This window comes from Colobus angolensis, unplaced genomic scaffold, assembly GCF_000951035.1.
Source record: "Colobus angolensis palliatus isolate OR3802 unplaced genomic scaffold, Cang.pa_1.0 Scaffold12, whole genome shotgun sequence".
Classification (NCBI taxonomy): domain Eukaryota; kingdom Metazoa; phylum Chordata; class Mammalia; order Primates; family Cercopithecidae; genus Colobus; species Colobus angolensis.
Window position 1 is genome coordinate 8,719,400 of NW_012113141.1, and position 20,779 is coordinate 8,740,178.

The 20,779-nt window shown below is 45.7% G+C and overlaps 2 protein-coding genes across 5 annotated transcripts in view; one reads left to right on the top strand and one right to left on the bottom strand.

Moving 5' to 3' along the window:
* The window catches only part of VDAC2 (voltage-dependent anion channel 2), a 21,377-nt gene extending 4,830 nt beyond the window's left edge, over positions 1 to 16,547 (top strand). For 2 of the 4 annotated variants that reach the window (XM_011928566.1, XM_011928575.1), the window contains exons 5-10: positions 4,380 to 4,532; positions 4,619 to 4,671; positions 6,069 to 6,296; positions 7,558 to 7,708; positions 14,845 to 14,902; positions 15,991 to 16,547. In XM_011928566.1, coding sequence (XP_011783956.1) covers positions 4,380 to 4,532; positions 4,619 to 4,671; positions 6,069 to 6,296; positions 7,558 to 7,708; positions 14,845 to 14,902; positions 15,991 to 16,082 — 735 coding nt within the window. In that variant the 3' untranslated portion in view covers positions 16,083 to 16,547. Of the gene's footprint in view, positions 1 to 3,211; positions 3,316 to 4,379; positions 4,533 to 4,618; positions 4,672 to 6,068; positions 6,297 to 7,557; positions 7,709 to 14,844; positions 14,903 to 15,990 lie in introns of all 4 variants that reach the window. The other 2 variants (XM_011928582.1, XM_011928591.1) reach the window with 2 other exon arrangements.
* A 2,487-nt stretch (positions 16,548 to 19,034) lies between these two features.
* The window catches only part of COMTD1 (catechol-O-methyltransferase domain containing 1), a 2,233-nt gene continuing 488 nt past the window's right edge, over positions 19,035 to 20,779 (bottom strand). The window contains exons 2-7 of the mRNA XM_011929633.1: positions 20,592 to 20,742; positions 20,242 to 20,347; positions 20,035 to 20,153; positions 19,913 to 19,967; positions 19,594 to 19,727; positions 19,035 to 19,283 (exon numbers count right to left, since the gene is read on the bottom strand). Of these exons, the coding sequence (XP_011785023.1) occupies positions 19,131 to 19,283; positions 19,594 to 19,727; positions 19,913 to 19,967; positions 20,035 to 20,153; positions 20,242 to 20,347; positions 20,592 to 20,742 (718 nt within the window). The 3' untranslated portion in view covers positions 19,035 to 19,130. The remainder of the gene's footprint in view (positions 19,284 to 19,593; positions 19,728 to 19,912; positions 19,968 to 20,034; positions 20,154 to 20,241; positions 20,348 to 20,591; positions 20,743 to 20,779) is intronic.

Consider the following 20,779-nt stretch of genomic DNA (forward strand, 5'->3'; position numbering starts at 1 on the left):
AGTAGCTGGGACTATAGGTGCCTGCCACCATGCCCAGCTAATTTTTGTATTTTTAGTTGAGACAGGGTTTCATTATGTTGGTCAGGCTGGTCTCGAACTCCTGACCTTTTGATCCGTCCGCCTCAGCCTCCCAAAGTGCTGGGATTATAGGTGTGAGCCACTGTGCCCGGCCAAGAATATTTTTTAAAGAGGTTAATATTTTGGTATTTTGGTGTCTTGATAGTTGAGTGAACTGTTACAAAGGGGATAAAGTGAAATTTAACTTTCTTTGAGACAGGGTCTCACTCTGTTGCCCTGACTGGAGTACAGTGGCACAATCTCAGCTCACTGCAGCCTCAAGCAATCTTCCCACGTTAGCCGCCCAAGCATCTGGGAGTACAGGCCCTATCATCATGCCTGAGTATTTTTTGTAGTTGACGTTTTGCCATGTTGCCCAGGCTGGTCTTGAACTCCTGAGCTCAAGTGATCCACCTGCCTTGGATTGACCTCCCAAAGTTCTGGGATTACAGATGTGAGCCACCATGCCCACCTAGTAAAATTTAGCTTTGTGCAATTTTTTTTACTGTAAAAATTTTTGTTTTGAGATTATTTTGGGGTGGGTATAAGTGTGTATTGGAATACACATATTAGAATACTATAGGTTATTTTGATATATGTATGTGTGTGTATATATATATATAGAGAGAGACTTTTTTTTTTGAGACCGAGTCTCGCACTGTCACCCAGGCTGGAGTACAGTGGCATGATCTCGGCTCACTGCAAGCTCTACCTCCCAGTTTCACGCCATTCTCTTGCCTCAGCCTCCTGAGTAGCTGGAACTACAGGCACTGGCCACCACCACACCCGTCTAATTTTTTTGTGTTTTTAGTAGAGACGGGGTTTCACCATGTTAGCCAGGATGGTCTCGATCTCCTGACCTCGTGATCTGCCTGCCTCAGGCTCCCAAAGTGCTGGGATTACAGGCAAGAACCACCACGCCTGGCCTATATAGACATTTTTGATGTAGTGCATGCAACTGATATTTATTTAAATTAATCGTATTGTGGTTTCTTTCTTTGTTTTTTTTTTTTTTTTTCCTGAGACGCAGTCTTGCTCTGTTGCCCAGGCTGGAATGCAGTGGCATGATCTCAGCTCACTGCAACCTCCACCTCCCAGGTTCAAGCGATTCTCCTGCCTCAACCTCAGCCTCCCAAGTAGCTGGGATTACAGGTGCTCGCCACCATGCCCTGCTAATTCTTGTATTTTTAGTAGAAACAGGGTTTTGCCATGTTGGCCAGTCTGGTCTCAAACTCCTGACCTCAAGTGATCCCAAAGTGCTGGGATAACAGGCGTGAGCCACAGCGCTCGGCCTGTAGTTGTTTGAAAGCCTAGGCCTGTTGAATTTCTGGGGTTTTACATTGATCATATCTGTCACTTGTTTTCTTTGGTCTGAAAGGAAGCCTAGGTGTTTAGTTATGATTGAATGACTTATTTGGCCAAGTTAACAGGTTACTACAGCGCAGTGATTTAATGTGTTTTTTAATGTTCCTATTGTTAGTCTATTGAGGCCCCTAGTGTATTTGTTGAAACACAAAGGGCCTTCTAAAAAAGACTCAGTCCTCGTGTTTAAAAAGCTTACTTTCTAGTTGGAGAGAGAAAATAAACTGAGAATACTGAGATAATTAATATCAAATACTAGATTGTTTGATAAACCAAATCTTTATTGGAAAGGAATAGATTATTGTGTATAGGGTTAGGGAAAGTTTTCTGGAAGTAGGTTTAAGAGCATGAAGGATGTATAGGAGCTGGATTAGATATAGCATGTTTTTACTGACATTTAATACGTGTAATTGAACAGCCGTGGTATTGATCCTCTAGTTTGTCTCTGGCCCCGGATAAGTGCCATTAATACCTGGCTCTGTTTTCTTACCTGAACTGCAAAGATACTGAGGCCACCCCAGAATGTAGAAGCCAAAATGTCTGGTGGTAAAGGGCATGAGCTGTAATCTGGCCCAACTCTGGTCCCACAGGGTGGTATTGGCTTTGTTTCTTGAGGCTTCCTTGGCATGTGTATATAGTCTGGCTATTGATCTATAGGCTGATGGATGGCAGTGGGTGGGGCCCCAAGAGTCATTAATGTCATTCAGGATTAAAAATATCTACTCACACATTCCCCGTTCAAACTATCTGCTAGAAGAACCTGTTCCATATATATTGTTTTAATAATGCTTTCCTTTTCTGTGGAGCATATGAAAATGTACAAACTTTCACAGTGTCAGTTCAATTTAATCATCCAGAGGTAAGCTTTGTAATTATAGTTGCAGAAACAGACCTAAAAAAGGTAAGTGAGGCTGGTCACAGTGGCTCATTCCTGTAATCCCAGCACTTTGGGAGGCCAAGGCAGGAGGATCACTTGAGCCCAGGAGTTCTGAGACTAACCTGGGCAACATAGCGAGACCCCATCTCTACAAAAAAATTTAAAAATTTGCTGTGCTTGTTGGTGGGCACCTGAAGTCCCAGCTACTTGGGAGGCTGAGATAGCAGGATCGCTTCGCTTCAGCCCAGGAGTTTGAGGCTGCAGTGAGCTCTGCCTGTGGCACTGTACTCCAACCTGGGCGACAGTGAGACCCTGTCTCCGAAAAAAAAAAAAAAAACCAAAAAGTGTGTCCTGCCCAGTGTGATGCATTTAGTAAATGACATGAAGAACTGGACATCAGAACTCCCAATTTTTATATCCAGTGTTCTTTCCTAACAGGATCCAATGCTTTTTTTTTTTTTGAGATGGAGTCTCGCTCTGTCGCCCAGGCTGGAGTGCAGTGGTACGATCTCAGCTCACTGCAAGCTCCGCCTCCTGGGTTCATACCATTCTTCTGCCTAGAGGTGCGCACCCCTACACCCAGCTAATTTTTTGTATTTTAATAGAGATGGGGTTTCACCGTGTTGGCTAGGCTGGTCTCAAACTCCCTACCTCAAGTGATCATCCCACCTCAGCCTCCTGAAGTGCTGGGATTACAGGTGTGACCCACCGTGCCCAGCCAATCCAGTGCTTTTTAGTGTAGGTATTGAGGGCTATGCTTTGACTTGAAATTCCTGTTAATGAAAGGATCTAATTTAGGAGAGTATATGTAAGACCTGAGGATTTGTCTCTATCAGCAAATGTTCTATTTTCTGAGAGAAGGATGACTGCCCTTTCCTCCTGTTGATACAGTTTTTGATATTTCTCACTCTGCAGATATCACAATTTCTGGCTGTAGTCTCTTTATTATTTTCACATCAGCTGTCTTCCTTAGGCATGGCGTGGTGATGCTTGTGATCCCAGCTACTCAGGAGGCTGAGGTATGTGGATCACTTGAGCCTGGGAGGTTGAGGCTGCAGTGAGCTGTGATCACACCACTGTGCTCCAGCTTGGGTGACAGAGGCAAGATGCTGTCTCAAACAAACAAACAAAAATTCAGATAAGCCCTCCATATTTTTTCTTTTTCAGTTAATGTGCAACCAGGGATTGGCACATTATTGTTTTTAGACAGGGTCTCACTGTGTCACCCATGCTGAGTGCAGTGGTGGGATTATGGCTCACTGCAGCTTGGACCTCCCAGGCTCAAGCAATCTTCCCACCTTGGCCTCCTGAGTAGCTGGGACTACAGGCGCACACCACCATGCTAAACTGGTTTCTTAATTTTTGTAGAGATGGGGTCTTGCTATGTTGCCCAGGCTGGTCTCTAAGTGCTGGGATCACAGGCGTGAGCCGCCACTCTGTTTCCCGCTGATTTTTGAATCCCAAATAAAATCACCTTAGCAAAACCTTCCTTAAAAGATGTACAGTTGGCCGGGCGCAGTGGCTCACATTTGTAATCCCAGTACTTTGGGAGGCCGAGGTGGTGGATCACTTGAGGTTAGGAGTTGGAGACCAGCCTGGCCAACATGGTGAAACCCCGTCTGTACTAAAAATACAAAAATCAGCTGGGCGTCGTGGCGGGCACCTGTAATCCCAGCTACTTGGGAGGCTGAGGCAGGAGAATCACTTGAACCTGGAAGGCGGAGGTTGCAGTAAGCCGAGATCACGCCACTGCATTCCAGCGTGGCGACAGAGCGGGACTCAGTCTCAAAAAAAAAAGGGTGTGCAGTTTGTTCACTTGAGAATTCACTACAGATGAACTTGTGATTGATTAGAAGTGTCAGCTGTATGTAAAGTGGCAGTCAGTTGCTCAAAGGCTTGTCACTCTTATATAAGCTTCAGAGAGTAGCACAGTGCAGAGGGATATGAGTGTTCAGGAAGCTGAAAAAGGAGGATTCATGAATTTACCAAATGTTTCAGCGGGTTGTGTGTGTGTGTGTTTGTAAGTTAGTGATGAATTCTAGGCTTATGAGAATGTTCATGAAGTTATTGATTGTCTTGTTAGGAATTTTCAACATCTGGTTCATCTAATACAGACACTGGTAAAGTTACTGGGACCTTGGAGACCAAATACAAGTGGTGTGAGTATGGTCTGACTTTCACAGAAAAGTGGAACACTGATAACACTCTGGGAACAGAAATCACAATTGAAGACCAGGTAACATTTTGAAAATTTTAGTATTAATTTTATTAATTATTTTTGTATTTCAAAAAAGAAAGCAGATTGCTTTTCTTTCAAAATAGATTTGTCAAGGTTTGAAACTGACATTTGATACTACCTTCTCACCAAACACAGGGTAAGCACAGACATTTTTATCTGTATTACATTTAAAAGCATTTCTCTTTTGTGTATTTAGAAAAGGTGTACCTTTACTGTTTGATAGCTTATTAAGCTACCTTGTGGTGGTGAAATCTCTGTATCTGCTTTTATTTATTTATTTGAGATGGAGTCTTCTCTGTGTCACCCAGGCTGGAGTGCAGTGGCATCATCTTGGCTCACTGCAACCTCCACTTCCCAGGTTGAAGCGATTCTTCTGCCTCAGCCTCCCTGAGTAGCAGGGACTACAGGCGCACACCACCATGCCCAGCTAATTTTTGTATTTTTTGTAGAGGTAGGGTTTTGCCATGTTGGCCAGGCTGTTCTGGAACTAATGACCTCAGGTGATCTGCCTGCGTTGGCCTCCCAAAATGGTGGGATTACAGGCATGAAGTCACCATGCCTGGCCACTTTTTTTTTTTTCATATCTTATTGCATCTATTTTATTTTATTTTATTTATTTATTTATTTATTTTTGTTTATTTTTATTTGAGACAGAGTCTCACTCTGTCACCCAGGCTGGAGTGTAGGGGCGTGATCTTGGCTCACTGCAGCCTCCGCCTCCCGGGTTCAAGTGATTCTCCTGCCTCAGCCTCCTGAGTAGCTGGGATTACAGGCGATGTGCCACCACGCCCGCCTAATTTTTGTATTTTTAGTAGAGACAGGGTTTCACCATGTTGGTCAGGCTGGTCTTGAACTCCTGACTTTGTGATCTGCCTGCTGTGGCCTCCCAGAGTGCTGGGATTACAGGTGTGAGCCACCTCTCCCAGTCTATTTATTTATTCTCTGTCACCCAGGCAATGGTGCGATCTTGGCTCACTGCAACCTTTGCCTGCTGGGTTCAAGTGATTCTCCTGTCTCAGCCTTCCAAGTAGCTGGGATTACAAGCGTGTGCCACCATGCCTGGCTAATTTTTTTTTGTATTTTTAGTAGAGATAGGGTGTCACCATGATAGCCAGGCTGGTCTTGAACTCCTGACCTTAGGTGATCCACCCGCCTCAGCCTCCCAAAGTGCTGAGATTTCAGGCAGGAGCCACCATTCCTGGCCTATATCTGCTTTTAGAATACTATGGTTGCTATCATTGGCTTGCCTTCAAATATTTGCCTCTTCGTTGTTGCACTAACTTGGGCAATTAATGTGTTTCTAACAGGTGTTTGTGAATGATTGTTAATTCTGCAAAGCAGTTCTAGATGGCTGTCCAGTTGCCTCATGTGTCCTTGTCTTGTAGTTCATTGAGATGATTTTTTTACTCCGTTATTGTACTGCTGGTTTTTACTCCCTGGTCATACTGCAGTTCATTTAAGTCTGTTTTGTGCTCTCTTGTGCATAAGTGTGTGTACATTTTTCCCAGTGACGTCAGTTTGTTCTTTTTCCAGAAAGAAAAGTGGTAAAATCAAGTCCTCTTACAAGAGGGAGTGTATAAACCTTGGTTGTGATGTTGACTTTGATTTTGCTGGACCTGCAATCCATGGTTCAGCTGTCTTTGGTTATGAGGGCTGGCTTGCTGGGTACCAGATGACCTTTGACAGTGCCAAATCAAAGCTGACAAGGAATAACTTTGCAGTGGGCTACAGGACTGGGGACTTCCAGCTACACACTAATGTGTAAGTATTTCTTTCATAGGATACTGTGATGTAGGCCCTCAGAGGATGATTTTGATGTCTGTCATCTCTTATTGATCTGGGTGCACCCTAAAGGATTTCTCTTAACATTTAAAAACAAAATCAGTCTTGGTCATTTCTAGGGTGCCCCTTGAAAGCTTATAGTAAAAGAATGTTAATCTGACCTTTGGTGCTGAGAGAGTAAATGTTCATTTTATATGGGGTTTAATGCACTTTGTATTTTTACACGAGGCATTAGATATTGGCAGACTGCTACCAGTATATTCATTTTAAAAGATGTGTAGGATGCTGACGTGATAGGATTGCCTAAAATGTATGGTGTTCTGTTGTTGGGTTTTTTTTTTCTTTCTTTTTTTCTTTGTTGAGACAGAGTTGCTCTGTGGCCATCTCAGCTCACTGCAACATCCACCTCCCGGGTTCAAACAGTTCTCCTGCCTCAGCCTCCCAAGTAGCTGGGACTACAGGCGCATGCCACCGCCCCTGGCTAATTTTTGTATTTTGGTAGAGATGGAGTTTCACCATGCTAGTGAGCCTGGTCTGGAACTCCTGACCTCTTGATCTGCCCACCTCCCAAATTGCTGGGATTACAGGTGTGAGCCACTGGTCCCAGCTGCTGCTGTTGTTTTTTTGTTTGTTTTTAATAATTATTATAGAGATGGGGTCTTGCTATGTTGCCCAGGCTTGTCTCAAACTCCTCACCTCAAGCGATCCTCCTGCCTCCACCTAAAGTGTTGGGATTATAGGCGTGAGCCACTACATCCAGCCTGTATTTTTACCCAAGCCCAAACTAGATAGATATATGGAAAGTACTTAAAATGTTTTTCTTTCCATTGTAAAAATTCATTGGCAAATAACAAGCACAAAGAAGAAAACCAACATTTCTCATAATCATGCCAGCTAGGTATATAATCTTTGTTAACGTGGTGATGGTTCACCTTTTTATATGTGTGTGTAAATATACGTGTTTATGAAAGACATAACCGAAAGGCTGTATGGGAATCTCTTGCATGTTTAATACAGTGTGATAATTCCACTGAATGGATATTCTGTGGTTCATTTTACCAGTCCCTCTATGGGTATGGGTTGGGGGAAAAAACCTGTTAAAACTTGCAAGTTTTCAATGGAACACTAAAGACCCACTTGAGCTGTGGTTTTTATTTAAATGTAATGCTACAAATCAGCCTGTGCCTTAGACATTATTACATTGTCTATTCTAGATCTACTAATTTAAAATATCTTACAGGAATGATGGGACAGAATTTGGAGGATCAATTTATCAGAAAGTATGTGAAGATCTTGACACTTCAGTAAACCTTGCTTGGACATCAGGTACCAACTGCACTCGTTTTGGCATTGCAGCTAAATATCAGTTGGATCCCACTGCTTCCATTTCTGTGAGTACTTTTGTGGACTTAGAAGGGGGTTTTGGTTGTGGGAATGAGTCTTTGGGTATACTGAATTATGTTGAAAATTTGAACTGATTTCACACAGTCCCAAGTTTACAGATAAATTGGCTTTAGATTTTGAAATGTTGCTTTTTTGATGAATACAGTGTTAGATGTTTTATTTCCAGGCCAGGCTGGTGGAGTTTGTTTAATCTCAAAAACTGCTGAGTTAATGTTGATAATAACCTTGAGCCATAGGCCTGTCTAAACCCAGGTATAGGTGGTGTTTTGGTCCCTGGGTAGTTCTTACCGTGTCAGAAATAATAGTGCTTTAATCTTTTTTTTTCAAGGCTCTCTTTTGTCCAGGCTGGACTGCAGTGGCACAATCATGACTCCCTGCAGCCTTGACATTCTGGGTTCAACCTCAGCTTCCTACTATTCCCAACTAATTTTTTGATGTTTTTTTTGTAAGGATGGGATTTCCATATGTTGCCCATCCTAGGCTCAAGCTGTCATCCTGTCCCAGCCTCCCAATGGAGGCGGTTGGGATTACAGGCATGAGCCACTGCACCTGGCTAGTATTTTAATCATCACTTTGTCTTTTTTTTTTTTTTTGAGATGGAGTCTCACTCTGTCGCCCAGGCTGGGGTGCAGTAGTGCAATCTTGGCTCACTGCAAGCTCTGCCTCCTGGGTTCAAGCAATTCTTCTGCCTCAGCCTCACGAGTAGCTGAGATTACAGGTGCCTGCCACCACACCTGGCTAATTTTTTTGTATTTTTTAGTAAAGATGGGATTTGTTGGCCAGACTTGTCTCAAACTCCTGACCTCAAGTGATCCACCCGCCTCAGCCTCCCAAAGTGCTGGGATTACAGGCATGAGCCACCACGGCTGGCCCCCTTCTCCATTTCTAATTGCACTACAGCAATAAAAACCTCAGGATTCATACAGCACACTATTCTGTTACTTGCATTGATGTTCTCGTATGTCTGTGACATTTTAACAGATTTAATGTCAGTGGAAGAAGTTTATCTCAGCTACTAGGAGTTCATAGTTAAAATGGGAAGGCAGTTTGGGACCCCTGTGTCATTTAGTGACTCCTGGGAATTAGTTTGGAAACATACCTAGCCTTTCCCACTTCCGTAATGTTAGCTGCCACTCCAATTCAGCAGTACCCAGAAGCATTGCTTAATGCTCCTTGTGATATTAGGAAGTATATATTTGGTTTTCCTGCCCTCTCCTGGCATAGAACTCCTAAAAAAATCCTTGGAATCCCCAAAGTGTTAAGTATCTTTTTGTATGCTAATGAGTTGACTGGTGGCTGGCCACCTTTAGGTAGCTTCGGGGTGGGAGCTCGTCAGTGGAGAGACCAAGGTGTGATTAGAGGGTGGTGGGGAGAGGGGCTGAAGGTTAAGTTGTTCACCAATGGCTGGTGGTTTAATCAGTCATGCCTGTATAATGAAGCCTCGTGAAAACCCACAAGGATAAAGGTCAGTGAGCTGGGTAGCTGAGGTTGCTGGAAGGTGGCATGCCTGGAGAGGGCATTGAAGCTGTGTCCTTTCCTGTGTTTTGCACTATATGTCTCTTCATCTGTATCCTTTGTAATATCCTTTATTAAAACTGGTAAATGTAAATAAAATGTTTCTTGAGTTCTGTGACCTGCTCTAGGAAATTAATTGAACCCAAGGGAGGGGCTTGTGGGAACCTCTAGAGCTGCCAGGTCAGAAGCAGTTAAAACAACCTAGGGCTTGCAGTTGGCATCCGAAGTGGGAGGAGGGCAGTCTTGTGGGACTGAGCCCTTAACCTGTGGCATCTGATGTCTCCAGGATAGAGTTGAATTGAATTACAAGACATTTAGCCAAGTGTCTGCTGCAGAAATTATTGCTTGCTTGGTGTGTGGGGAAAGCCCTCACACATGTCATAGAAACATTCTGTGTTGTGAGAGAATAGTAGGAGAAACTGAGTTGGTTTTTTTCTGTATCCTCAGATTGATGTCAGGATTGGGATTTGCTAGAGTGGCTCTAGCTAGAGTGGCTCATCGAAGCATGGTTTAGGAAGAAAAAGGATAAATGGATGGGGAAAGAGGAACTTTTGACTCCTGAGTGGTCAGGTGGTCACCCCTACTATGGAGCCACAACTGTGCTGTGCTCAGGTACTTAAAAATTACCAGTGGAATTCGGAGATAGATTCAACTGCCAGGGAGTTGGTTCACTGGGTGCATAAGGGGAAGTGCAAACAATAAGAAACAAACAAAATATACAAGCCCTTGATTGTTGTTATTTGTAATCACTAAAATCAAAGTGAAAGAGTGCTGGATTGTACCTTGATGCTAGACCAAACTCAGATTTCATTTGGTTTAAGCCTTGGCCACCAACCTCGGGCAAAGTACCCCTAAGACCCATATTTGCTGTATTTTGCCCAATTTGGAGAAATTTAAAAAGTCAGAAGTCAGAGATTACATTGAGAAATGTGATCTGAAATTGCCTGGGGCAGTAATCAGGCTTATCAAGATAAAGCTGACAAATGGGGAAGGGTAGATTTCTGTTGGGAAGGCAAAGCAAATATCTCTAATTCTTACTGATTTGTAACGAAACTGAATTTTTTTTTGTACCATGCTCATACTGCCATATGGTAATACTGTTGGCAAGATTAAACTCCCTTGTGTAAATAAGTCTTATAATACGGATTGATGATCATATGTATTGTGAAATTGAGTTGAAGCCTCCTCAGGATGTAACACTATGGAAAGTGACTGGCCTGACGAGGAAATGGATCTCACTGTCAGCTGATTTCTGTCCTGAATAGTTCTGCACAAGGTACAAATAACAGTAGATCAAGGGGGAAAAAGCTGGTAGAAGAAGATAAAGATGTTTCTAATGGCTTCTGTGAACCTAAAGGAAGAAACTAAGGCACAAAATACAATTTTAAAGAATTTACTTGTACCATAATGAGGACAGCTGCCCAGCAGACTCAGATTCAAGTGGATTTGAGCTCCATTTGGCCTTTGTTACAAACAGGTTTTTAAAGGCCAAAAATCCAGGACAGGATGTGGGCTGATACAAAGTTGTTTGGCAGGAATATTCTTTGGTTTACAGAAATAACATTGATTACTGATTGGCTATACATTGTTCTTTGTATCACAGATTCCAGGAACTCATGTTATATAATGTTAGATAATGGGTGAGGGTCACATTGTGCAACTTGCTGTTAACACTTTAGATATTTACTAGCTAGCCTGGAAACTACAAGGAAGAAAAAAAAGAAAAAATGTTTTTAAACAATTTCCACCGGGCATGGGGGTGTGTCCTGTGACTAAAGTCTCATTCTCACGTCTCTCTGGGCCTGATAAATTTTGCATACCTCACATTCCTCATACTGCTGAGCTATTTTTTTTTTTCTCTTCATAGGACAAATTAGGTTTTTTTTTTTTTTTTTTGAGACGGAGTCTCACTCTTGTCATTTAGGCTGGAGTGCAGTGGTGTGATCCTGGCTCACTGCAACCTCCACCTTCTGGGTTCAAGCCATTCTCGTGCCTCAGCCTCCTGAGTAGCTGGGATTATAGGTGCCCGCTATCACGCCTGGCTAATTTTTGTATTTTTAGTAGAGACGAGGTTTCGCCGTGTTGGCCAGGCTGTTCTCAAACTCCGACCTCTGGTGATCCGCCCGCCTCGGCCTCCCAAAGTGCTGAGATTACAGACGTGAGCCACCGCGCCTGGCCTAGTTGTTTCTTTAAACCTATCCTTATCCCACAGTAGCTTCTCCAGGTGATAAGCATATTGGTGTTTGTACTCTTGCAGATATGTGTGTTATGTAAATGTAACAAGTGTAAACATCCTTGACAGATATATGGACTTTTTTGCTCTAAGGGATCCCTGTTTGAAACCAGGGGGTGGCCTGTGATACTATGGTGTATATATTTTGGTTTTTGTCCAGTTCCTGGCTCACAGCTTCTGTAACCCTTGTAATTTCCCAAGTGACCAGAGCAGTAGGAGTATCTTTTGTTGAGATATTTGGCCATTTGTTCTTGGTTCCCGAAACAGCTCCAGAGCATAAAAGTGAAAGAGTGTTTTGTGGTTTTTTTCTTTTTTTAAATGAAATCTCGCTGTCACCCAGGCTGGATGGAGTGCAGTGGTCTCTGCTCACTGCAACGTCCGCCTCCCAGGCTCAAGTAGTTCTCATGCCTCAGCCTACCTAGTAGCTGGGATGACAGGTGCTTGCCACCACGCCCAGCTAATTTTTGTATTTTCAGTACAAATGAGGTTTCACCATGTTGGCCAGGTGGGTCTCTAACCCCTGACCTCAGGTGATCCCCCTGCCTTGGCTCCCAAAGTGCTGGGGTAACAGGCACGAGCCACTGTGCCCTGGGCTATTTTGTTATTTTTAACCCACATCTGAATGAGGTGATTTTTGGATAGTCCCTAGATGACCACATGGTAGGGGGTGCTGGTTGCTAGGGAACAAACCTTCCTTGGGGAGGGCATAGTAGCTGAAGGTTGAGCCAGTGACCAGTGATTTAATTAATCGTGCCTTTGTAATGAAGTCTCCATAAAAACCCAAAGGACTGAGTTCAGGGGGCCTTCAGGAAGGCAAACAATAATACATTCATGTCATGGGAGGATGGGGCACCCCAGCTCCACAGGGATGGAAGCTCCTGTGCTTGGGACCCTTCCAGACCTCACCTATAAAGGAAAAGATACATAAGTATCTTTTCATCTGGCTGTTCATTTACATCCTTTAAAATATCCTATATAACTGGTAAATGTAAGTGTTTCCCTGAGTTCTCTGTGCCACTCTGGGAAATTGAACCCCAGGGAGTTGGTGGGAACCCCAACTTATAACCAGTCTGTAAGAAACAGAGGCAAAACAACCTGGAACTTTCAATTGGCATTGAAAATGAGGGCGGGGCAGTTTTATGAAACTGAGCGCTGAACCTGTGTGATCCAATGTTCTCTCTCCAGGTAGATAGTATCAGAATCGAATTAGAGAACATCTAGCTGGAATCTGCTGCAGAATTGTTTCCTTGATGTGTGGGAAATTCTCCCTAGGCCTTGTGAGAGTATAGAGGGAGAAACTGAGTTTATTTTTTCTACTCCTTATTACAGTTTCATGGTTTAACTCCTACTGTTAAATAATAGGAATTTCTTTTTTTTTTTTTTTTTTTTGAGACAGAATCTCACTTTGTCGCCCTGGCTGGAGTGTAGTGGTGCGATCTCTGCTTACTGCAACCTCTGCCACCCGGATTCAAGCGATTCTCCTGCCTTAGCCCCCCGAGTAGCTGGGATAACAGGCGCCTGCCACTGTGCCTGGCTAATTTTTGTAGTTTTAGTAGAGATGGGGTTTCACCATCTTGGCCAGGCTGGTCTTGAACTCTTGACCTCGTGATCCTCCCAAAGTGGTGGGATTACAGGCGTGAGCCACTGAGTCTGGCCAATAATAGGAATTTCTTTTTGTTTTTTTTGAGACGGGAGTCCCACTCTGTTGCCCAGGCTAGAGTGCAGTGGCGCTATCTCAGCTCACTGCAACCTCTGCCTTCCGGGTTCATGCCCCGGCTAATTTTTTGTATTTTTAGTAGAGACGAGGTTTCACCGTGTTAGCCAGGATGGTCTCAATCTCCTGACCTTGTGATCTGCCCGCCTTGGCCTCCCAAAGTGCTGGGATTACAGGCGTGAACCACTGTGCCTGGCCAGTAACAGGAATGTCTGTTCAGCTGTCTGAGGCTCTTATTTGTAGGGCACAGGATGGTCATTAGTGAGGTATTTTTTTTTCTTTTCTTTTTCTTTTTCTTTTTTTTTGCTTTGTGTTGCCTAGGCTGGAGTTCACTAGTGCAACCACAGCTCACTGTACCCTCAGCCACCTGGGCTCAAGAGATCCTTCCTTCTCACCCCCGCTTCCCTGATAGTTGGGTAGGTGTACACCATCATGCCAAGCTAGAAAAATTTTGTACAGACAGACAGGGGTCTCACTGTGTTGCTCAGACTGTTGTTGAATTCCTGGGCTCAAGTGATCCTCCCACCTTGGCCCCCAAAGTGGTGGGATTACTGGTGTCAGCCACTGCACCAGGCCTGTTTTTTGTTTTAGATGGTCATTGGTAGCTCATGAATATTTGGCTGTAGTGCCAAGTGAATACAGGTGTTGTGGATGTGGTTTGTGTCTGTATAGTTACATCATTTCTTTCTCTCGATTGGGCTCTTTGGATGTTACACATTATAAGACTATAGACATCAAATCATTTGGAGATCTGTGTTGGTCACATAGGCTGTTTGTTACCTTTATACAGTAGCCCTCAGAATGCTGAAAGCAAAGCAAAGTTGCGTGTCTAGGCAACCTACGCCCTGGAAATGAAGGGAGGTGTTCCTGGCCTCTGGTGTGGCTTCATAATGTTAGGGGTGGTAGAGAATGGAACTAGAAGGAATCTGCTCCTTACTATGTCTTACTCTTCAGGGTTCCTTCCAGCCCTTGAAGTCTGTAAGTCCTGAAATGTTAGGATTGTGCAAGGAAGGCAGGGGCCTGGATTGGTACATGATACCTCACTGGGACCTCCTCCCAAGCACAGTGGTTACAAACAGCCAGAACTCAGCGGCACTGGCATTCATGAGGGGTGTGAGAATGTGAGGATAAAGGATTGTTTGATCTGATTCTTCAGAGGAATTACTTGTTTGGAGATTTTTTTTTTTTTAACATTGATGGTTTTGGTTCTTTAGGAAGAGTCCTGAAAGTAGGAAAGTTTACATGTGTGTAACTAAGTCATGAATTTAAACTTTATACCCTGCACTTTAAGGCTGCTGTGTGTCACCTCTGGTGAGCCTGATTTGTACCACATTTGGTCTGGTTTTGTTGTGCTAGACTAGAATCGACAAAGATGATTTTTATGAGAGTGCTTAGGCTCTTGTGCTGTACCGACAGTTTGGGGTCTTTGGATACATTCCAGTGGCTATCAGGAGTATCGTGTCCTACTGACAATTTGATTTTTGAGTTGAATGGATATGAATTAAGTAGTAACTGATTTCTGTTTGGCTTAATACATAATGAATTTTATTGTCTCATATGAATAAAACTGAACACTTCATGACTACATGATGGGGAAACATGTAGGGGTTTTGTCCCTATTGAAATATTTTTCTTACAGTTGTTTTTGAATTTTATTTTAGGCAAAAGTCAACAACTCTAGCTTAATTGGAGTAGGCTACACTCAGACTCTGAGGCCTGGTAAGTATTCTTGATAAAGTAGGATTGTTTTGATAGTATTAAAAAAATTTAGTTTTCATTCTTCAGCTTATTTTTCAGACCTTTCAAGCACACAGAAGAGTTGAAAGAAGAGTACAATAAATACATGTTTACCTTTTGCCACAACTTACTCACTCTTTCCTTCCTTCCTTCCTTTTCTTTCCCTTTCTTTTCCTTTCTTTCCCTCCCTCCCTCCCTTCCTTCCTTTCTCTCTCTCTCTCTAAAATAAAAGTAATTTTTATTTTGTTGATAAAAGTTCACTCATTGCTTTGGTTCTGTCTATAGTCTTGTTGACTTTATATAATATTTTGAAGCATGCTGTGTCTAGAGCAGCATTTCTCCAACTTTACAGTGCACATGACTCATCTTGGAGTCTGGTTAAAGTACTGGGGACTTTCCCCCCTCCCAATAGGGATTTTCCTCCCCAAAGTTTATTTTGGCGATTTTGAAACCTAAAGAAAAGTTGGAAGAATGGTACAGTGAACATCATATACGCTTACCCTATGTTGACCAGTTGTTAAAATTTACTACATTTATTTTATGTCTCTGAAACTTCACATACTTTTTTTAAAAAACTGTATGTTTTGCAGACATACAGACACGGCAGCCCCTGGCATGTGTATCCTAAGAGACATTTTTCTTTATAAGCACAATACCATTGTCGCATCTAAGAAAACTAACATTAATGTAATACCAAATATATATTCAGATTTACCCCCATCCCCAAATGTGTCTTTATTGTAGGTTTCCCTTTCTAGGATCTAATTATGATTATGTCTTTAGTCTCTTTTCATCTGGATAGTGTACTCAACATTATTGTATATTCTAGAACACTTTGAACTTGTTATTAAAACATTTCTCTGTGACTTGGTGCCTTACCTAGAATGGTAACCCAGTCCTTCTGGTGTCTCAGATACTTCCAAGCGCCCTCTGGTGGCCAGCACTAGTAGGTCAGCTGACAGGCTGAGGAATTGACATGCAGGCTTCTGGGGATAACTGTGAAAGAAGGCTCAGACTGAGTAAAGTGCCAGGTACATCACGGTTTTTTGTTTTTGTGTTTGTCTTAATAGGTGTGAAGCTTACACTCTCTGCTCTGGTAGACGGAAAGAGCATTAATGCTGGAGGCCACAAGCTTGGGCTCGCCCTGGAGTTGGAGGCTTAATCCAGCTGAAAGATACCTTTGGGAATGGATATCAGAAGATTTGGCCTTAATATATTTCCATTGTGACCAGCAGCAGGCTTTTTTTCCCCCAAGAAGATGATTAAAACAAAGGATGATCTCAACAAGAGCTGTATTTTAAGTATTTAGACAGTTCCTTGTTAGCTGGTTTCTAGTTGAATTGGTTATCTAGTTACCAATGCTGCAGTCCTGCAGTCACCTATACATTATTTAAATGTATTTAACTGTTAAATGCGCTACCCACCAATAATGAAATAGACCTTTATGAAAACCGTGCAATTGTGTGCATGTTTGTTTTTATGTTCCTTTAGAAAACATTGACTATTACCATTGAATGAGATGGATCAGGGGATATTGAGATGAGGTTAAAAATTTTGTTAAATTCAGCCATTATTACTTTTGGTATCCCAGAACATGACAAATTATGAATAAAACAAGTATACATAATGACTCCAAGTATTTGCAGAGTTCCACGTTTGCCAGCTAGGGTCAAATCTCCGTGGTAGCTAGCCAATATTTAATTTTTCCAGTGAGTATTTTGCTCTTTACCTAAATCTGTGCCACAGAATCTTCTGTATCCCGAGAATAATTCCACGAGCTTTTTAAGACTACAATAAGAGGATACATGCTTTTACACTCTTCAGTTTGTAAGTCTGTGCAGAATTGCCCTGCATAATTGAAAGGAAAAAGAAGGTGGTGAAAAGTTACACAAACACACCATATCCCTGTGAGCTACTGCTAGGAAAATAAAGTAGGCCCTGGTTTGGTGAGATAGTGTTAGGCGTACAGAAGAGGAGTAAGTTGTAGACAGTAAGGGTAACCTGTGGGACTCTGAGAGATCATTACTCATTTCCTTCTAGGCAGACATTGAAAGGTGGGTATAGGTAGGAGACCAGAGGCAACCCCTTTTGGCTGTGTAGCATTGGCCTTCATCTGTGTACAAATGAGACATTAATAGGTGGTTCTGATTGGAAAAGTAGGAAAGAGCAAGTTTTCTGATAGGAGATAACTGGAATGATATGATTAAATACTGGAGAAGATTTGTTCAACAAATCTGTAATAGTAGACCTGAAGAATGGTAAAGCCTGAGTGATAAGAAATGGGTAAGAAAATGGAAGGACTCATCACCCAAGAAATGATACATGCTACAAACTTTGAGATTGAGAAGAAGCTGGTGAGAGACCAGAGCTCAAGCAAGCTGTCCACACAGGAGGGTTGGGGGCATGAAGAACCCTCTGGTCCCACTTGGTCCTAGGGGACTGGCTTGAATGGCCCATGTGAATCATGGTTCTCTGAAAGGCCCTCTCCAGACAGACATGACTTAAGGGATGGAAGGTTAGAATTTGAGTCAGCCTGAGTCAGGTAAGAAGAGAAACATGAAAAGATGTCCATGCAGGCTAGGCCTGAAAGCAACTCTTACAGTGTAAAGTAGACCCGCAGGTAACTAATCACTGCTAGTGGTCCTCTAAAGGGAAAAATCCTAGTCATGGGGACTGCTGCCCCTTAGCTAACAGTTGGGCCTTTATTGGGCAGTGGCTACAGTAATTTAGACTGAGGTGTGGCACGAGTTAGCTGTTTGTCAAGGATCTGCTTAGAATAAATTGAACCTATTCACTCATGTGCATCCTAATATGCTTTCATGAGTTAGAAAAGTGTAGGTTTCCAGCCATGGTCCTGTGTAGTGTCCAAAATGCAAAGTGTGTCCCAGGAGCTGTGAGTTCGTGTGGCTTTTTTTTTTTTTTTAAGATGAGTCTCTCTCTCTGTTGCTCAGACTGGAGTGCAGTGGTGCAGTCTGGGCTCACTGCAACTTCTGCCTCCTGGGTTCAAGCAGTTCTCCTGCCTCAGCCTCCCGAGTAGCTGGGATTACAGGCGTGTACCACCACACCTGTCTAATTTCTGTATTTTTAGTAGAGACCAGGTTTCACCATGTTGACCAGGCTGGTCTCGAACTTGTGACCTCAAATGATCCACCTGCTTCAGCCTCCCAAAGTGCTAGGATTACAGGCATGAGCCACTGCACCCAGCCTCATGTAGCTCTTTAGCCCTGCTTTCAGCAGTCTCCAGGGACACTTCCCATCACTGAGGCTTACCAGGTAGTGGCAAAGGCTGCTTGAATTCCAGGCTAATGCCACTTATGCCTGAGGCAGTGTCAGTGGAAAGAATCTGACCTTCATCTGTCAGTGGAGATAAGATCTATGAGGTTGGGGAGATTTAAATGAGAAGCAGAGCACCTGGGTCGAAAGTGCTCCATAAGGCTTGGTTCCTTCTCCACCTCACCTCATAGGCAGATGGTTCAGAAAAGCCCGAAGTTCTCTTCATTCTCTAGGGAGTGTGGTAACAACTGCTGTACCTATAGGCTTGTTTGCTTCACGCCTCCCTGGCCAATGATCCCCCTCACTTTCCTTCAGAATTTCAAGGAGACGGCGGAATACTCAAGTCAACCCCGAGGTCCTCAGGTCCAGGCCAACTGACCTGGCTCTCAGAGGTGATGTTCCCCCACCAGGGCCTCCACTGGAGAGGTGAGGCTGGGGAGCTGACTGTGCTGTGAAGACATGAGCAAGCCGCCAGCAGAACTGGCATCACCTACAAAAGCACATAAGTGACACCCGTGGGCACCTGCAATCCTCTTTCCTGTTGTCAGACACCATAGTGGCCCTCCACCAGTCCCCAGCTTCACGGAACCAGAGCTTCGCCTGCCCTGAGGGAGAGATGTAGGAGGGAGACAAGCCTGAGGAACTGGGGTCTCTGGCCATTACATGTGGCCAGGCCAATTAAAACTTCATAACCTGCCTCCTGCCAGCTGGAGCTTCCTGCAGTAGGGCCACAGACCTGGCGCCAGGGAGGGGACAAACCACAAGGCCCCTTTCACTGAAGGAGCTGTGCTGGGCCTTCCCTCCCTTCCCCATCCAGCGCCACACACGAAGGCTCAGGAGGTCGTGTGTCCCAGCCCCACTTTATTTTCGAATTTAAAACTCAGGGTCAATTCCTGGGGTTCCCAGGCAACCCTCTCTCGCTCACTAGGGGCCAGCCCTAGATCTTGAAGGCCAAGGTGAGGCCATCGCCCAGGGGCAGGAGGCTGATGTAGACCCTGACGTCCCGCCGGATGCGTTCGTTTAGGTTTCGCACACACTCGGCCGCCATGTCCCCTTTCGGAGGTTGCAGCACCTTCCCGCGCCACAGGACCTGCGGGAGGGCGGGGCCAACCGGGCCGTGGGAGGCGGGGCTTCGGAGAGAGGTGCTCGGGCGGAAGGCGGGGCCTCGGAGGGAGGTGCCCAGGCGGGAGGGGAGGTGCCCGGGCGGGAGGTGACCAGAGCCGGAGACTGAGAACCAAAGCGGAGGAAAGCCTGGGTACCTACTGGGGCCGGAGCCCCGCAGAGGGTGGAGCCTACGTGACTGGACTGGGTGGGGCTTTGGGGTATAAGAGGAGTCAAGGAAAAAGATGGGGACCCGCCCCGAGAGGGTGCTTTCTCTTCCCCCGCAGTGGATCCCTTACTCTGAGGACGGCGAGGATGCCTCCGGGTCGCAGCAGCTGCAGGCAGCGCTCGTAGTAGGCAGCGCAGTTCTCCTTGTCCGCATCCACCACGGCCACGTCGAAGGTGCCGGCCTCGCCTGCCGCCAGCAGTTCGTCTTGCAGGGGGAGGGAGGGCAGGTGCGGCTGAGTCCGCGGCCCCAGCGTCCCTAAGGCCCCTCCCAGGCCGGCCCGGGCGCTGTGATAGCCGGCCGTGCCCTTAACCCGCAGGCCTAGTCACAGCTCGGCCACACAGCGGCCTCGTTTGCAATGGCCACAAAACCCTTCCCGCTTCGGTGCTCACCCAGGGTCTCCAGGGCGGGCTTCAGCCGGAGGTCGATCTTGTGCTCCGCCTCGGCCTGCGGAGGAAGCGTGTCAGCCGTTGCGCCCTCGCCTGGGGCTGCGGGGCTAGGCGCGGGCGCTCACCTGCCTCCACAGGGGCCGCCCCAGCTCCGGGGGCTGCGCTTCCACCTCGCAGGTCACCACGCGCCCGTCCGCGGGCAGCGCCAGGGCCAGGGCCAGGGCAGAGTAGCCCGTGAAGGTGCCTGGGACCAGAACACAGACCGGCTCAGAGCAGAGTGGGGGTCGGCCCGGAAACTTCGGCCCTCCGGGATCCCGGCCGCGTGCCCCTACCCAGGTCCAGCGCCTTCTTGGCCTCGATGAGCCGCGCCAGGTTGGCCAAGAGCTGGGCCTGCTCGCAGGTCATCATGGAATCCCCCTGCGGCTGCTCCAGGGTCAGCTGCGTGAAAGGAGAAGGTGGCACCAGCCATGCCGGTTACCCACCTTCGCCCTGGGGTCCCAAACCCCCAGGAGCGCGGTTCTGGGCGTGGCCTGGGGGACGGACCCTCCGGGAACGCCCACCGCACCCGGCCCGGGGAAGCCGGAAGCCCAGAGAGGGCCACGGCCCAGCCCAAGGTCACACAGCCACGTGGGACCCGCAGGGCCCGAGAGGGACGCCCGTTCCCGTCCCGCGCCCTGCTGACCAGCCTCAGGCTTCGCAGCGCCGGGTGCTCCCGCATGGAGCGGCTCAGAAGATACTGCCACAGCGGACTGTCCTCGGGGGGAAGCAGGCACTGCTCTCGCCGGCCTCGCCATGGGGGGCACCGCCTTCCTGCCGGGGAGAAGATATTGGATCAGAGTACAGGGCTCTGCGGCCACTGGGGTTAACCTG